Here is a 13,844-nt window from a genome sequence, read left to right as displayed (position 1 = left end):
GTATAGGTTCTTAAGAATTTTAAGACCTTAAACTCGTTTCCTAAATATCCTCTTATTTAGGGTATGTTCTCCCCATCTTATTTTCAGTTCAGTTCAATTCAGTTCAATTCAATTCAGTTCAGTTCAGATAAGTTCGGTTCAGATCAATTCAGTTCAGATCAGTTCAGTTCAGTTCAGTTCAGCTCTTAACAATACTTTTACTCTCACATATCACTATTCATTTCAGTTCAATTCAGTTCAGTTCAATTCAATTCAGTTCAGTTCAATCCAGCTGTTTTATGCCGAAGAGAACATGCTCTTATTGTAGGCTAGTAACAACATCCCAAGGTAAGTTAAGGAAGAAAGAGAGAATGTGAAAAAAATCCATTTTGACCCAAACCGGCCCGATTAATGGGTAATTTTTAGGCGCGGCCTAGCCCGGCCATGATCACCTTGTGGATTATACTTTTAATAATTACATTTTCTATTGTTGTCCCATCACTTTCTCCTCTGAGTTCACACCTTACCTCTATTTCTTTTCTGATCTTTCCTCCCAAAAAAGAAATCAAAACCAGAGCCACACACCTTAACACTAGTACTAGTCCAGTATCAGCATTCAGCAGTAGCCAGTTCATTAGTTACAAGATGTAGCACATTACCAATCTGCATTTGATGAAGTAATGGGTCTCCATAAATACTTGCTCCTACCTCATATCATATCTGATATCTCTTCTTTAATTCAACAAACCCTTTCTTTCTCTCTCCACTTCCTTCTTGGGACGAGGAACTGTCCTTCCCGGTAAGAAAGCTCCAACTCCTTTCATCTCTTTAATGCTCTGCCTGACCCCTCTTCTACACATTCAATTTAATGACCCTTTTTTTTTCTCCATCAATTTCTGTATAAATTAAACATAAAAAGATTCAATTTTTCTCTACCATTGATGTTGTACTACTGCTTATGAGACAGCTTTTCTTGCTTCCACGATTGCTCTTCTTTGACCACTTGTCACTTCTTTAAGCCTCACACTTTCCTTCTCAAGCTAAAGAATTCAGTAAGCCTTACACCCTTGTACTATATTGTTATATATATGCAAAAAAAGTAAAATAAAAATTATAATATTTGATTTTTTTGTGGTGAATATTGGTTTTAAGAGTAGTAGTACAAGTTAATTTTGCAATTTGTTTATGGGTCCACCAATGTTTTGTTATTTTGTGGTTAAATGGGTTCTTTATAAGAAATTTCTTCTGCATTGTTGTTTTCATTTCAGTTCTAATCCAAGTACCATATTCAAGTTTGTGCCTTTTTTCTTCACCTTTTGTTATTTCTGCTTGTTTTCCATATTGGGTTAATTATAAAGTGTCTGATTGTGCTATAAGAGAAAGTCTGATCTTTCTTCTCTTATTATACTGTCTCTTCTATTGTTGTTCACTTAACCTTGCTTGTCCCTCCATTCTTTCTTTCTCTCATACTTGCTTAAAAATTTGAAGTTTTGAAGGTGTGAAAACTGTGAAAAAACAGTAGAGAAGATGAGTTTTGGAGGAATTGGAATTAGTCCTGGAAATGTGGCTGTTCATCATGGGAGCTACAATGCTAAAGCTGTTGAAAGAAAGGTGAAAATTGCAGAATTGGTGTTAAGAGTTTTGATATTAGGGTTAGGTGTTCTTGCAGCTGCTCTTATTGGGTTTGATAGTGAGGTTAAGGTCATCTTCTCCATCACAAAGAAGGCTAAGTTTACTGACATGAAGGCTCTTGTGTAAGAAATGTTACTGATATGTTTGATCTTGTTTTTTTCTGCTGTATTTGTTTTATGAATATTCATTTTTATGGTGTTTTTTTTTTTTGTTGAAATTAGGTTCTTGGTGATTGTTGATGGGATAGTTGCTGCTTATTCTTTGGTGCAAGTAGTGAGATGTATTATGGGAATGATCAGAGGAAGTGTTCTTTTTAGCAAACCTCTAGCTTGGATTATCTTCTCTGGTGATCAGGTATATGATACTGGATTATGCTTGACAATGTATCGGGTTATGAAGCTTTCCTTTTGTGTTAAAAGTAATACTCCTCCATTGCTTTCTGTTCTTCGTGTTGTTTTTCACAGTTTCCAATGCAATACGTTATTATCTTAAAATTACGCATTTGTAAGAAATATGAAGAGTTGATACATTGAGAAAACGCATGGAGAAAATGTAACAAAATTTCACGTGAAAATTTATTGTCAAAATTGGCTCCATAATCAATACGTTACGATCAAAGAATAACACATAAAAACAAAGGGAGGAAAAAAAGGGTAGTATTAGTAGGACTCTAATAATTGTATAAAAATATACCTTTCAATATGTGACTCTAAGGTTAAGGTCACATATTAAGAAGTTGAGTGTGTAGAAATTTAAAGAGACAATAATGTGGAAAAAGAAACGTGAGTGAAGTGGAAATGTAAGTATGAAATGAAGAGGATGTTCTTAGGCTAATAACCCTTACAACTTGTTTAGGACGAGACTTTGTTTGCAAATTTACCGATAAATTTACTACCATTCATAACCGCGCTACTAAAACGAGGCGTTAGGGTCAAGTGAACATGCATGTTCCATACCAAGGAACAAAAATGATGCAATTTATTTGTGTTATTGATCCATAAGTATGATTTTGTGGGTCATCTCATATGTTAGGTTCCTTAGCATTAATTCATTATTCATGACCTCCTTGTACATTGTAGAGCTTGCTGGTCCCTGTGGTCCTCAAGTATTGCAAACTCCACCACTATTAAAGAAGGATCATAATTTATAATGAGTGATGACACCAACCATCTAGTAGTACTTTACAACATAGTCCCTAGGGACACGTGTCATGTTCTCCCCTAGCCTCTTTTTTTCTTCAATAGTTAAATAAATGAATAATTTGAAGTTCAACTATTTGAGACAGACAATGACACAATCATCGTCACTCTCTGTCTTTTTCTAGGAATACTTTGTCTTTATAAAGATCATTATTGGCCTTCCTTAGCATCACTTTTATCTCCTTGACATTGTTCATTGTGTAATATGGAGTCTTCAGTAAAAAAAATGAGAACAAGAATGAAGTGAACTCTATTTAGGGTTTCTCATGTATCAAACACTTATAGGATCTTTGGTACATTGTTGCTTATATTAACATCAACTGTCTGTGGCCGTCACTCATACTTAGCCCTCTATGTACATGTTTGCATTACATAAGAGTTCGACGAGAAACATGTTCCTAAAATGGAGGAAGGATCTCCACTTGTTTCATATAAACTATAGGGTTAAAGAGTATAGGACACTTAAAATCTAGCTTCTGGACCCATACAAATTTCTTATTGAAGTCTGTTTGTACCAAGCATCACTTCGGGTAGTTTGTTAATCTGCTACTAACTCTTTGGTTCTCATATTTTCTTCAAGTTCAATTTAATTAAACTCTCGATAGGTTTGTCCAGCAGAATGAACTCACTATGAAGAATTGATTAGGTTTAAATCATGTCAAAATCAAGGATCTTGCTTCTCTTTTATTATACTTTTACTTATTTCTTGAAAGCAAGTTCGTTCCCTAATTAATCAACTCTAGCATCAATTTCATTTCAGAGAGGTGATTAAGTCATAATCTATACGTTGAGTGCTGATTTGGCAATAGTAAATCTGAACCTTGACTAATGGACTTATTCGAGCCTCAGAAGGGGGGGGGGGGTGAATTTATACTATGCTATTTTCATGAATACACAGAGTTCTAAGTAGAATGTTCAGAGAAATTGTCTTACTCCCTCCATTTCTTTTTAATTGTTACACTTATACTTTTCACGCATGCCAATGCAAAACTTTGAGATATATGTCTCTAATTTTGTATTTGTAAAAATTATAAAAAGCACATATTTATAAAATTCAAGCTAAGACGAATCTAACAAGATCTCACATGATTATGTTTTTATTCACGTATAAATTACAAACGAGGGTCAAAGTGCAATTTGTGAATAGTGTAAAATGTCAAAGTGTAAAAATTAAAAAGAAACGGAGGTAGTATTTGAATTGTCACTTGCCAAGTATGCAATGCTAGCTAGCTCTAAGGGAGGATAGGATCCAACCGAATGGTTTCTCTACAAAAACTTACTATCGTAAACTCGGAGTGATCTTCCTGTTTATCTGACTTATTACACCAAAACTGACAGTAATGCAAGTTACTAAAACTTTGAGGTCTGTAAAATTGTGCTTTTAATGAAAGATGAGCAGTTGCATCAATGTAGATGTATACTGGTGCACCTTATTACTCTGTTGCTCCAACTTTGGGATTACCTTGCCATACCCATTTCCAACATGTATAGGACACCTCAAATAAATGTGGGTGCTTGGTTATTGATAGTATCATCCTTAAAATATGATAAATAGAGCCGTCTGATAAGGTGTTTAAAGTGACCCAGAACTTAGATTTCCTCAATACTCAATAGCGGAGGACCCCAAATTTTCTAATAATCTAAAGTTCAAATAAAAGAGCAAAACCCATTACTTTGTCTCTCGTCTCAATTGGCATGAATTACATTAAAAAACACTAGTCATATATGCACGCAATGCGTGCGATAGCATGTGAAGTAGAAAATAAAATCAATTGGGTAGAAAACCGTCTTTTTTTTTTTTTTTTTTTTTTTGACGGGGTAGAAAAACCGTCTTTACATTTTGTTTTTTCAAAATATTGATGTTTACTTTAAATGTCCTACTTTCCCCCCTTTTTTTCATTCAAATGAGAGAGTTAGTTATGTCACTATTTTTTTTCTTTTTTTTCTTTTTCTATTTTTTGGTGTCCACCATGTGTTGCCTTATATAATAGAGATATTTACTTCAATATTGTGTTATTTGTCCATTTTTTGTGCCCAAATAGTATCATTAGCATAGAGCCACCGTTCCTATTTATGGAACCCATTACTTTATCAAATCTGTGTTGGACGCTCCTAACAAGCTTAATAGTTTTGAACAGTCTTGAGTAACAATAACTTTGATTTTCTGCAGGCGATGGCATATTTGACCCTTGCAGCAGTAGCAGCAGCGGCAGAGTCATCTGTAATTGGAAAGTTCGGGCAGCCAGAACTGCAATGGATGAAGACATGTGATTTTTATGGGAAGTTCTGTAACCAAATAGGAGAAGGGATAGCAAGTTCGGTGGTGGTTAGTCTTTGCACACTGGTTCTCTCTTGCATCTCAGCTTATAGCCTCTTTCGCTTGTATGGAGGGAACAAAGGGAAGAGCAACACAAGATGGTAGATGGCTAGAATAGGAATGTGTATACATATTATATAAGCTTCTTCCTGCTGTAGTTCTTATCAATGTAATTGTCACTCGAAAGCATTTTCTGGTATGGGAAATTTTAAATTTCTGTTGTAGTTGAAAAATAATTTAGGAATTTTTATGCTCAAGTTTAGGCTTCTCTTATGTAATTAATTATCTTCAATTCTCCTTGATGGAAGAACTGTTCTTAACTCAAAGTTTCAACCTACTCCTGGGCGTTTCAAAGTTGGGTCTCTGTCAGTTGTTGTGTGCATGCGACCAATGTTCAATTGAATTTCGGGACTTACTATCCCTTAAAACTAAGATTACTAGGGCACTTAAAACCAGGGGAAAAAAACGCGCTTGCGTTCGCGGGAACGGTCGCGTTGTCACGGAACGGTAAATCAAAAATCTGTTACAGAATTGTAACAAGTATAACGAGTATAATGAAACGGAGAAAGTATAAGTTATAAGTGAGTGCATAATTAGATGTAAGCTGTCAAAATAGCTTTTGAAACAGTTAGTGTATACTAGCTCTTGAAATAGTATATTTCACCTTCAAAAACTAGCCCTAATCATAAAAGTTTCTTTTTCTTTCTTTAGCTATTCCAAGTCACTACTTTACCTCAAGAGTCAACAATATTTGTAGATCATTTTATTGACACTTCATAGAGCCTTCTAATGTTCCGAAGTCAATGACACAAACATGCAAGTAGAAAGTTTACTTGTCTATCAGGATGGTTCTAACTTTCTACCAAGGAGATCAGACATGAAGTCTTGTGTGGAAAGTTAGTGATTTAGTGTATGTGAAATTGCTTTTCCCTCCATGCCCATAGCGCAAATACGTGTTTGACATCGACATTATCTTCTCCAGAGACAATCATCTTAAAAATGCATGGTGGACTTCAATTAAACAAACACATATAACTGTCCAAGTCATCAGGTTGTGACAAATTTATTTGACATATAGACATGAAAACGAATAATTGTAACTTACAAAATATGAAGGACAGCAGATATGATAGGTTGTTAAAGAAGTGTTTCAAAGAACTTGCTGGTCAATTCGCTTTCTGTATCTGTATTTACTTTCATCCGACCTGCGAAAAGTTGCACGAGTTGTGCTGCTCCCTGGTCTCAAACTTGTGAATTGATCAGAACTTCTTGACAGCTTCCTCGATTCCCCAGTCGCTTGATAAACCTCTTCCTTTTCAGCATAATCACATCCCATTACCCCATATTCCTATGATATCAAAGAAGAAATGAAGAACCATTTACTTTCTGAACAAAATACTTCAAAGTTCAACCCATCTCAAATTGAATAGTGCAAATACTGATATATACCTTAGATTTCATCTTTGAATAACAAGGTGTCAAGCATGGGTTCACATCCTTCAGCAACATGTCATCTGGACTCTCAGGTGTTGTTAGATCATCGTCACTAAAATCCTGAATTAATAGTTTCATACTTTCATCACAATACTTAAATATAAATTCTCAAAGAGGAGCCAAAGGTGAAATGGTATATGGCGATTTAAGGTGAAGTATCTGATAGTTTAAGGTGAAATTGTATCCGACAATTCAAGATGAAGTTGCAAGCAAAAAATTTCTCAAGGTCTGATTCTTTAGTGAAATCTGACTAATAAAAATTTCACTGCAGTGAACTTTAGATGCATGACCAAGGTCAACAAACATATCAAATGACAGTCACCTTACTCATCTACTGTCTATGCATAGAGGCACATATGTACATTGATTTTAAAACACATACCAGGGAATTAGCAGCCTCTTCTTGATTATATATGGGTGTCCTAGGTGAGCCAAAATTGCCATCAATGCACGGCTTGCTTGCAGACTTCACTGCCTTCACCTGTATTTGCAGCAATACACACTGATTTTAGTCAACGTGTTCGAACTTCCATCCAAATAAGCAAGAAGCAACGCTTTCTTGAAAATATGTACTTGTTAGTTGTAACTGTACAACTGCTGCTAATTCGCATTCTTGCACAGATGAGATGTAAAGACCAAAACAGAATTTGGGCTTCTCAGAAAGTTAGGCTTTCTACAAGTTACAATGTAGCATAAGCCACATGCAGAATTTTCAACTTCAAATGCATATCATTTGTCTGGTTTTTAAGAAAACAACTGTTTGCTTACGCCATCGAAATCTGAAGAATGCACTAGAAAGCTTTTATATGATATTAAAGTCAAGTACTCGGTAGGAAGGTGTCATTGGTTGAAACCCCTTTCATTTAAAAGACTTCTGTGTGTGTTCTATTCAATTTATTTTTGACTTGTTTAGGAAATGTAAGTTCCCATAAGTTCTATTATGCAAATAAGTTAAGTTTATATGTCAAAATCAGTTCAACTGAATGCACCTTTAGAACCCAACTTCTAAATGACACAGTAACATCTATCAAAAGTTACTACTAACTACAGATAGTGGTGGCAGTATAAGGATTGCTTCAATTCCTGGAAATCCTCCAAACTAAACAAAAAAAATGCTGGGAATATACATCTCTACATATTCTTTGAAGCAATGGTCGTCGAAAATGATACCTCTTGAAGGTCTTCTGAAAGGCATTGTAGCTGACCAGTGAGAGAAGAAATCTGCCTCTGAAGAGTTGGAATGACCTGCTTTGCTTGCTTAAGTTCTGAGCCTTGCTTCTCTAAAAGCTCATGTAGTTGACAGTTCATCTCTTCCGGAAACAAAATGGCACTTTTCAGAGCTTTTATCTCTTCCCTTTGCTTCAAGCACAAATTCTTTAACTTCTCTACCTATACAAATTGACAGAACCAACTAAACAGTTAACACCACATATTACGGAACATACTGTCAAAGGACCAACTCAACAAAGCTTAAGCTGATGGTTGAGGCCCCAAGAATAGATTTATACTCTATCACATACCATTGAATTAACAGTCAAAAAGGTTGTAAAGTAATCAGTTCGAAATCATCATAATATAGAACCCATAAGTCATAATGAAACACAACCATAATGCGCCCATCCTTTATTATTCGCTAAATGTAAGGAAGACCCACATATTAACTATTACGGAATAGGAGAGATAGAAATAGATAAAAAGAGAGACTCGTATGATCAGGAGGGAAAGATAGAGATAATGATGACATGTTACCAAAAATGAATATGTAGCGATTAATATGAAACTTCTAAATAGGTGAAATGTAGCATTTAATAAAAAAAACATATGAAGTACCTTAAGACTCATCTTAAAAAAACATTTTTCTTGTAATTTTATCAAAGCTTTTGGTGGAGTTGGTCCTTTGACAAATACATGAAGCCTATTTTTCTATGCAAATACATGAAGCCTAATAATTAACCATCAAAGTTCAAACCTCGAAAACATCATCTACCAAAAGGAAACTCATTAATAACACGAAATCGTCCAATTTCCAAACTATCATCTATAATTCAACTAAGAAAAGAACCATTAAATTAAATAAGAATTAAAAAGCAGATGAAAATGAGGTCTAAATAAGTTTAGATAACGTCTAATAAGTTCAAATAAGTTCAGATAAGCAAAAATAAGTTGAAAAGAACGGACGCTCACTTCATCATTGCGGTCCAGGAGCAAAGATTTAAGCTGAGCAATCTCAGCTTCCTGATCTCTATTTAAGCTCAAAAGCTCTCTCTCACTCCTCAACACCATTGCCAAAGTTCTGGTATTCGCTTTAACCTCAGTTAAAGCCTTCATCTTCTTCTCACTTGAACTCGAGCTAGTACTCGAACCCTTACCAAACAATTTCTTCGGAAGAGCACTCAAATTTGATCCTTTCCTTGCAGATTTCTTCAAATCCTCTGCTATAAAATCTGCTGGAATGATCAATGGCAATGGACGATCACCATTATTCTTCGCTTTCGAGCTCAAAACCGATTTCTTCTCCATGAATTTCTTCACCATAGAAGCGAAATTGTGCTCTGTTGCAACATTTTTGGTAGCATTAAGTTTGGTAATTGCTTGATTTGGTTGGTTTTTGAGGAGAGATTTGGGGTGGGAAGAAATAGATTTGAGTTCAGTAGATGAAGATGGTGAAGTTTGTGAATCGAATGAAGAGTAGCGAGATGAAGATGGTTTACGAAATCCGAAGGATGACATTTGAATATTTGATTGATGAGATTATGGAGGTGGAGAGAGAGTGAACAAAAATGGCGGAAATTTAGGGTTGTTGGAGATTGAATTTGAAATTGAATTATGGAAACCCAACGAATAAGTAGTTGTAGTAATTTGAAGAAAATTGTGATTTGTGGGAAATTTACAAGGATTTTTGAAGGGTGAGAAAGAGACTTTTTGACATGTAGCAGGATGTTGTCGGGTGGGGTGGTGATGTTTTAAGTTCAAATTTAGTGTAAGCGCGGGATATCAGTATGTGCAGTGTAGGAAACAAAGTAGACAATTACTATAGTAAACTAGCTTTCCACCCGTGTAAAAATGCACGGGAGGTTTTATGTAGAAATGGTTTGGAGACATATATAATGTACGACAACATTATTTTGTATATTAAGCAGTTGTTTTTATTCGAAATATATTGAATTCGTGCTTATTAGAATCCATGTATTTAAGATTAAAAGAATATAAAATATAAAATTATATTTAATATATATATAAATCCTTTGTTACAACATTTTAAACTTTAAAAATATTGTAATCGTGATATATACATTTATAATTACGTAAATGAACAAAAAAAACACTAAAATGCGGGGGAATACTTTGTTTATAAATTTAAGATTTTAGAATGTTTCTCCTAAAATCATGATTTGAATAGTAGTTGATTGATTTCAAGTTTTCATAATCATATTGTGTATTAAAAATAAATTTTAAAACTGACTTATGACTCGTATGTTCAGTGATTGATGTAGCTAATGTCATGATAAAACATGTGACCAACCAACTTCTTTTTTTTGCTAAGCAAATGTTTGCTTTTTCTTAGTTGGTTTTAGGTTGTAACTGTTTGTTCTAATTAATATAATTACTTGCTTAGTAAAAAAAAACTTTCTTAAAACAAAAAAAGTTCAATAAAGAAGCTTTTATTCTGCCTATCGTTTTATACAGCGGCTCATATAAATACAAAACGCGCAGCACTAATGTCACTCGATCATGCAACAACTTTCACTCCTTGCTTTCTGCAGTCCCGCTCAACTCCTCTCTCTTATTAAACTATCTTATTACAAATTTTTATCTTTTTATTATATGATTATCCAAATTGTATTAAAAAACAATCTCAAATAAAGTTTTATATAGCATGATTTTCATCAAAATGAATGGGGTTATCTCTAAATTTCTAAGTGAAAAAATTAATTGAAATAGACAATCACTCAAGAAAATTATACAAATATGGCATATTTTTGTATTGATTTGCCTTTTATTTCTTAATCACCATATGACCTTTGTTCTTTTTCATATTCTTTTCGATTTTTAGAATTGTATTGTAGAACAATTTCAAACTTCTATATTTACATTCCAACATATTCGTGAATGAGGTGTATCTTGTAATTTTAGGTTGAAATATTTATTATGGCCTTGTGATTAAAAATTTTAGAAATCTTGTAATGAGAATAGTTTAAAACTGGCTTATGACCCTTGTGCTGTAAGATTATGGCTTGTGAATTATCTATAATTAGTATTATGATTGTTCTTATTTTATTAGAACGGGCCTTATAAAAAATATTCTAAGTTTTAAATTAGAGAGAAAAGAAAATTAGAGAGAAAACTTCAGCCTACGTGGCAAGACATGAAGCTTCCTCTGCTCTCCTTCATCCTAATTTTTCCGGCCACCTCTTTGCTTATGTCATGTGTCATCTTCATTTCAACCTATTGCTTTGCTTTACCACGTGGTAATGTAAATGCAAGGACAATAATATTACTTTAGGAAAGAATATGATGATATTACTATAGGAAAAAATATCATTTCGGCCATCAGTTCAAGCAAATTGGTTTTGTAGGTGCAATAATGTTACTTTATTCAATTATAATCTTAACTTTAGGAAAGAATATGATGATGAAGCAATAATCTATGCAAGCAAATTGGTTTTTTCAAGCAAATCAATTATACACTATGTAGACCATGATGAGGCAATAATCCCAGTGAAAGTATTGGGTCAAACCGTCTGACCCAATACTTTCCGTCGGACGGGCTGAGCAAGCGCAAGGAAGAAGACGAAGAAGATGCAAGGACTTATTCTTAACCATCAACAACAACAACTCGCATTAAATAGTTTGGGATTCAAGGGATAAGGATTTAGCTTGAGATAAGATGAAATCAACAGCTTCATAGTACTTGGGATTTGGCTGGGCAGTATTGATTCGAAGGTATTCTTGGAATCTGGAGATGATTGATGATGTTGATGATGATGATGATGGATTTTGGATTGTTGTGATTATTGTAGTGAAGAGAAGAGATACAACATAGAGATTAAAGAACATGGTTCCGCGACTTAGTAGTGATTCCAGCCCGTCCAAATGAAATTGGTGTGTTTTTTTTGCAATTTTTGGAAGGGGGGGGGAGAGAATGAGTAATCAGAAGAAGAAGATAATGCTTTCCTTCCTGTGATATGATTTTCATTTGGTCTTCTGTGTTCTTTCAGTTGGTGTGTAAATTCTTTCAGCTTGTGATGTTTTTCTTTCATTTGGTCTTTTGTGTTCTTTCAGTTGGTGTGTAAATTCTTTCAGCTTGTGTTGTTTTTCTTTCATTTGGTCTTCTGAACAAAAATTGAAACCAACTGAAAAAAATTGAAACCAACTGAAAAAAAATTGAAACCGACTGAAAGTCGTCCAACCAAATATTATGGTCGGACGCGTCTGACGTAATACCTTCTCATAATCCCATTATTTTATTCAAGGAAATCGGTATTTTACATATAATATTATAATATAATGCAAGCAAATCGTTTTTTTAATATTATTTTAACAAAAACACAATCGATTATGGATCCTATATAATACCGATATCAATTCTTTAACGGTCACTACAATACAATACATAAATCATCTCATTACTTAAGATTAAATTTTTTTTTGTTATAATAAGATTTTATAAATATAAAATTCTGACAAATAAAGTAAAATTATAATAAATCAGATTTTTTTTTTATGAAACATGTTTTATTTATTAAATCAGATTTTTATCTTTCAAAAAATAAAATTTTCGAAATCAGAATTTTTTTGTAAATCAGTTTTTCGTCCAAAATAGAAAATTAGAGAGAAAAGAAAATTCCGAAATTATAACTTGAGTTGTTTTGGGAAAGGATTAGATTTATTACAGTTAGTGAGTGAGAAATATAAAAAATCAAGATTCTAAGTTTTAACAGTTAGTGAAAATTAATTTAATATATTAGTAGTATAACTATCATTTAGGAATTTATAATTGAGATTGAAATTAGGATGAATGCACATTTTAATTTTCTGGACAATCAGTTTATATTAGGGTGTAATTACATGAACATCTTATATAATAACATTTTTTACCTTTATTTTTTCGCAACTATATTAACAATTCTTGGTGGGTGAATTTTGAATTTTAAATAAAAAACATTTAATTATATTTGACCGGTAGCTATAATTTAGGCAGTTGTTTAAAACTTCCCACACTAATATCATTGTTTGATTTCAAGTTAGTTTTTTTTTGGAAGGAAATAATCATGTCATGTGACATCAGAATTTTTGGATGTGAATACGTTAAATAATAGAGTGTCGAATTTGGCGATGACATGTGGCAGATGTAGTAGTAGCATGACACGTAGGCGAAGTGAACATTGAATAATGCTGGCTTGATACGTAAGCAAAATGAACCTTGTTTTATATATATATATATATATAAATTAGTTTTTGGGATTTTGTAAATTGGGCTCTACAAGATCAACTATGTGTCTCAAATGCTTTCAACTTTTTGCCATAGGAACCTTGGGCCGCTGTAGCCGAACCCTTAGGACATTTTTTTTCTTATCTCGATTTTATATGTCAAGAGTGGTAGAATACTAAAAAATAAAAAAATAAAAAAATAAATAAAAAGTAATTACTTACTTTAATTAAAAAATAGAAAAAGTAAAAATAAAAAATAAACCTACTTAATTAATTAAAAAAGTAAAAAAAAAAAAGATTAAAAAAAAGGCATTACAAAAAGAAAACAGTCAATAATTCAAAAATCCCTAATTTATTAGATATAATTAAAAAAATAAAATTTACATATTTTCGCACATAAAACTAGTGGAACTTTAAAGTGAGGCAGGTTTGTGAGTTTTTTTTTTAAAGGTGAGATGAATATTCTTGCATAGGGCGATTGTTACAAAGGTGGCAGGAGAGTTTTGGACCAATTAAGCCGACTTTGATTCTTGTTCCCAGGTTCAGAAGTGAATTTTTGGTTTATTAACATGTGTCATGAGTGTTGTACATAAACTAAGAAGCTAATAGTTGGACAAAAGACAAAAGAAGTGCAAATTATGTTGGTTTTACTTTACCTCCAAGAAAAATATGTTTCAGGAAAACTGAGTTGGAATGAGTTCATGTTATGACATTAGTTCCATTGAGTTATAAGAACTCTAAATAAGTTATGATAAATTGTAAAAAAAAAAAAAGTTTTAATAAGTTCGATT

The 13,844-nt window shown here is 33.1% G+C and overlaps 2 protein-coding genes across 6 annotated transcripts; one reads left to right on the top strand and one right to left on the bottom strand.

Moving 5' to 3' along the window:
- The first annotated feature begins 482 nt into the window (after positions 1 to 482).
- Positions 483 to 5,447, top strand: LOC104900819 (CASP-like protein 2B1). 5 transcript variants are annotated; one of them, XM_010688343.4, is made up of 5 exons: positions 484 to 778; positions 947 to 1,031; positions 1,468 to 1,733; positions 1,833 to 1,965; positions 4,981 to 5,447. In XM_010688343.4, exons 3-5 carry the CDS (start codon positions 1,507 to 1,509, stop codon positions 5,230 to 5,232), a joined length of 612 nt encoding a protein of 203 aa, XP_010686645.1. In that variant the 5' UTR covers positions 484 to 778; positions 947 to 1,031; positions 1,468 to 1,506; the 3' UTR covers positions 5,233 to 5,447. The 5 variants fall into 5 exon arrangements, with proteins under 5 accessions (XP_048490554.1, XP_010686646.1, XP_010686645.1 ...); XM_048634597.2 differs by lacking the exon at positions 947 to 1,031 and having other exon boundaries at positions 483 to 778; positions 1,476 to 1,733; XM_010688344.4 differs by lacking the exon at positions 947 to 1,031 and having other exon boundaries at positions 483 to 778.
- A 671-nt stretch (positions 5,448 to 6,118) lies between these two features.
- On the bottom strand, positions 6,119 to 9,562 carry LOC104900818 (hypothetical protein). The gene is made up of 5 exons (XM_010688341.4): positions 8,806 to 9,562; positions 7,792 to 8,010; positions 7,004 to 7,102; positions 6,577 to 6,681; positions 6,119 to 6,475 (listed from the first exon to the last, which is right to left on the bottom strand). The coding sequence occupies exons 1-5, from the start codon at positions 9,349 to 9,351 to the stop codon at positions 6,278 to 6,280; spliced, it is 1,167 nt and encodes a 388-aa protein (XP_010686643.1). The 5' UTR covers positions 9,352 to 9,562; the 3' UTR covers positions 6,119 to 6,277.
- Between the last annotated feature and the right edge of the window lie 4,282 nt (positions 9,563 to 13,844).

This window comes from Beta vulgaris, chromosome 8 (genome assembly GCF_026745355.1).
Source record: "Beta vulgaris subsp. vulgaris cultivar EL10 chromosome 8, EL10.2, whole genome shotgun sequence".
NCBI classification, from domain to species: domain Eukaryota; kingdom Viridiplantae; phylum Streptophyta; class Magnoliopsida; order Caryophyllales; family Amaranthaceae; genus Beta; species Beta vulgaris.
The sequence above is the reverse complement of the archived record's forward strand: the minus strand, read 5'-3'. Positions and strand labels throughout refer to the sequence as shown.

What these genes read in the sequence shown, in the direction of transcription:
- LOC104900819 (XM_048634597.2), top strand. Translation starts at nt 660, where the DNA reads ATGGGTCTCCATAAATACTTGCTCCTACCTCATATCATATCTGATATC. An exon ending in ACGAGGAACTGTCCTTCCCG is followed by an intron (nt 779 to 1,475) that starts GTAAGAAAGCTC and finishes GAAGTTTTGAAG; the next exon opens with GTGTGAAAACTGTGAAAAAA. An exon ending in ACTGACATGAAGGCTCTTGT is followed by an intron (nt 1,734 to 1,832) that starts GTAAGAAATGTT and finishes TGTTGAAATTAG; the next exon opens with GTTCTTGGTGATTGTTGATG.
- LOC104900818 (XM_010688341.4), bottom strand. Translation starts at nt 9,351, where the DNA reads ATGTCATCCTTCGGATTTCGTAAACCATCTTCATCTCGCTACTCTTCA. An exon ending in TCCTGGACCGCAATGATGAA is followed by an intron (nt 8,011 to 8,805) that starts GTGAGCGTCCGT and finishes CAATTTGTATAG; the next exon opens with GTAGAGAAGTTAAAGAATTT. An exon ending in TTTCAGAAGACCTTCAAGAG is followed by an intron (nt 7,103 to 7,791) that starts GTATCATTTTCG and finishes CTGCAAATACAG; the next exon opens with GTGAAGGCAGTGAAGTCTGC.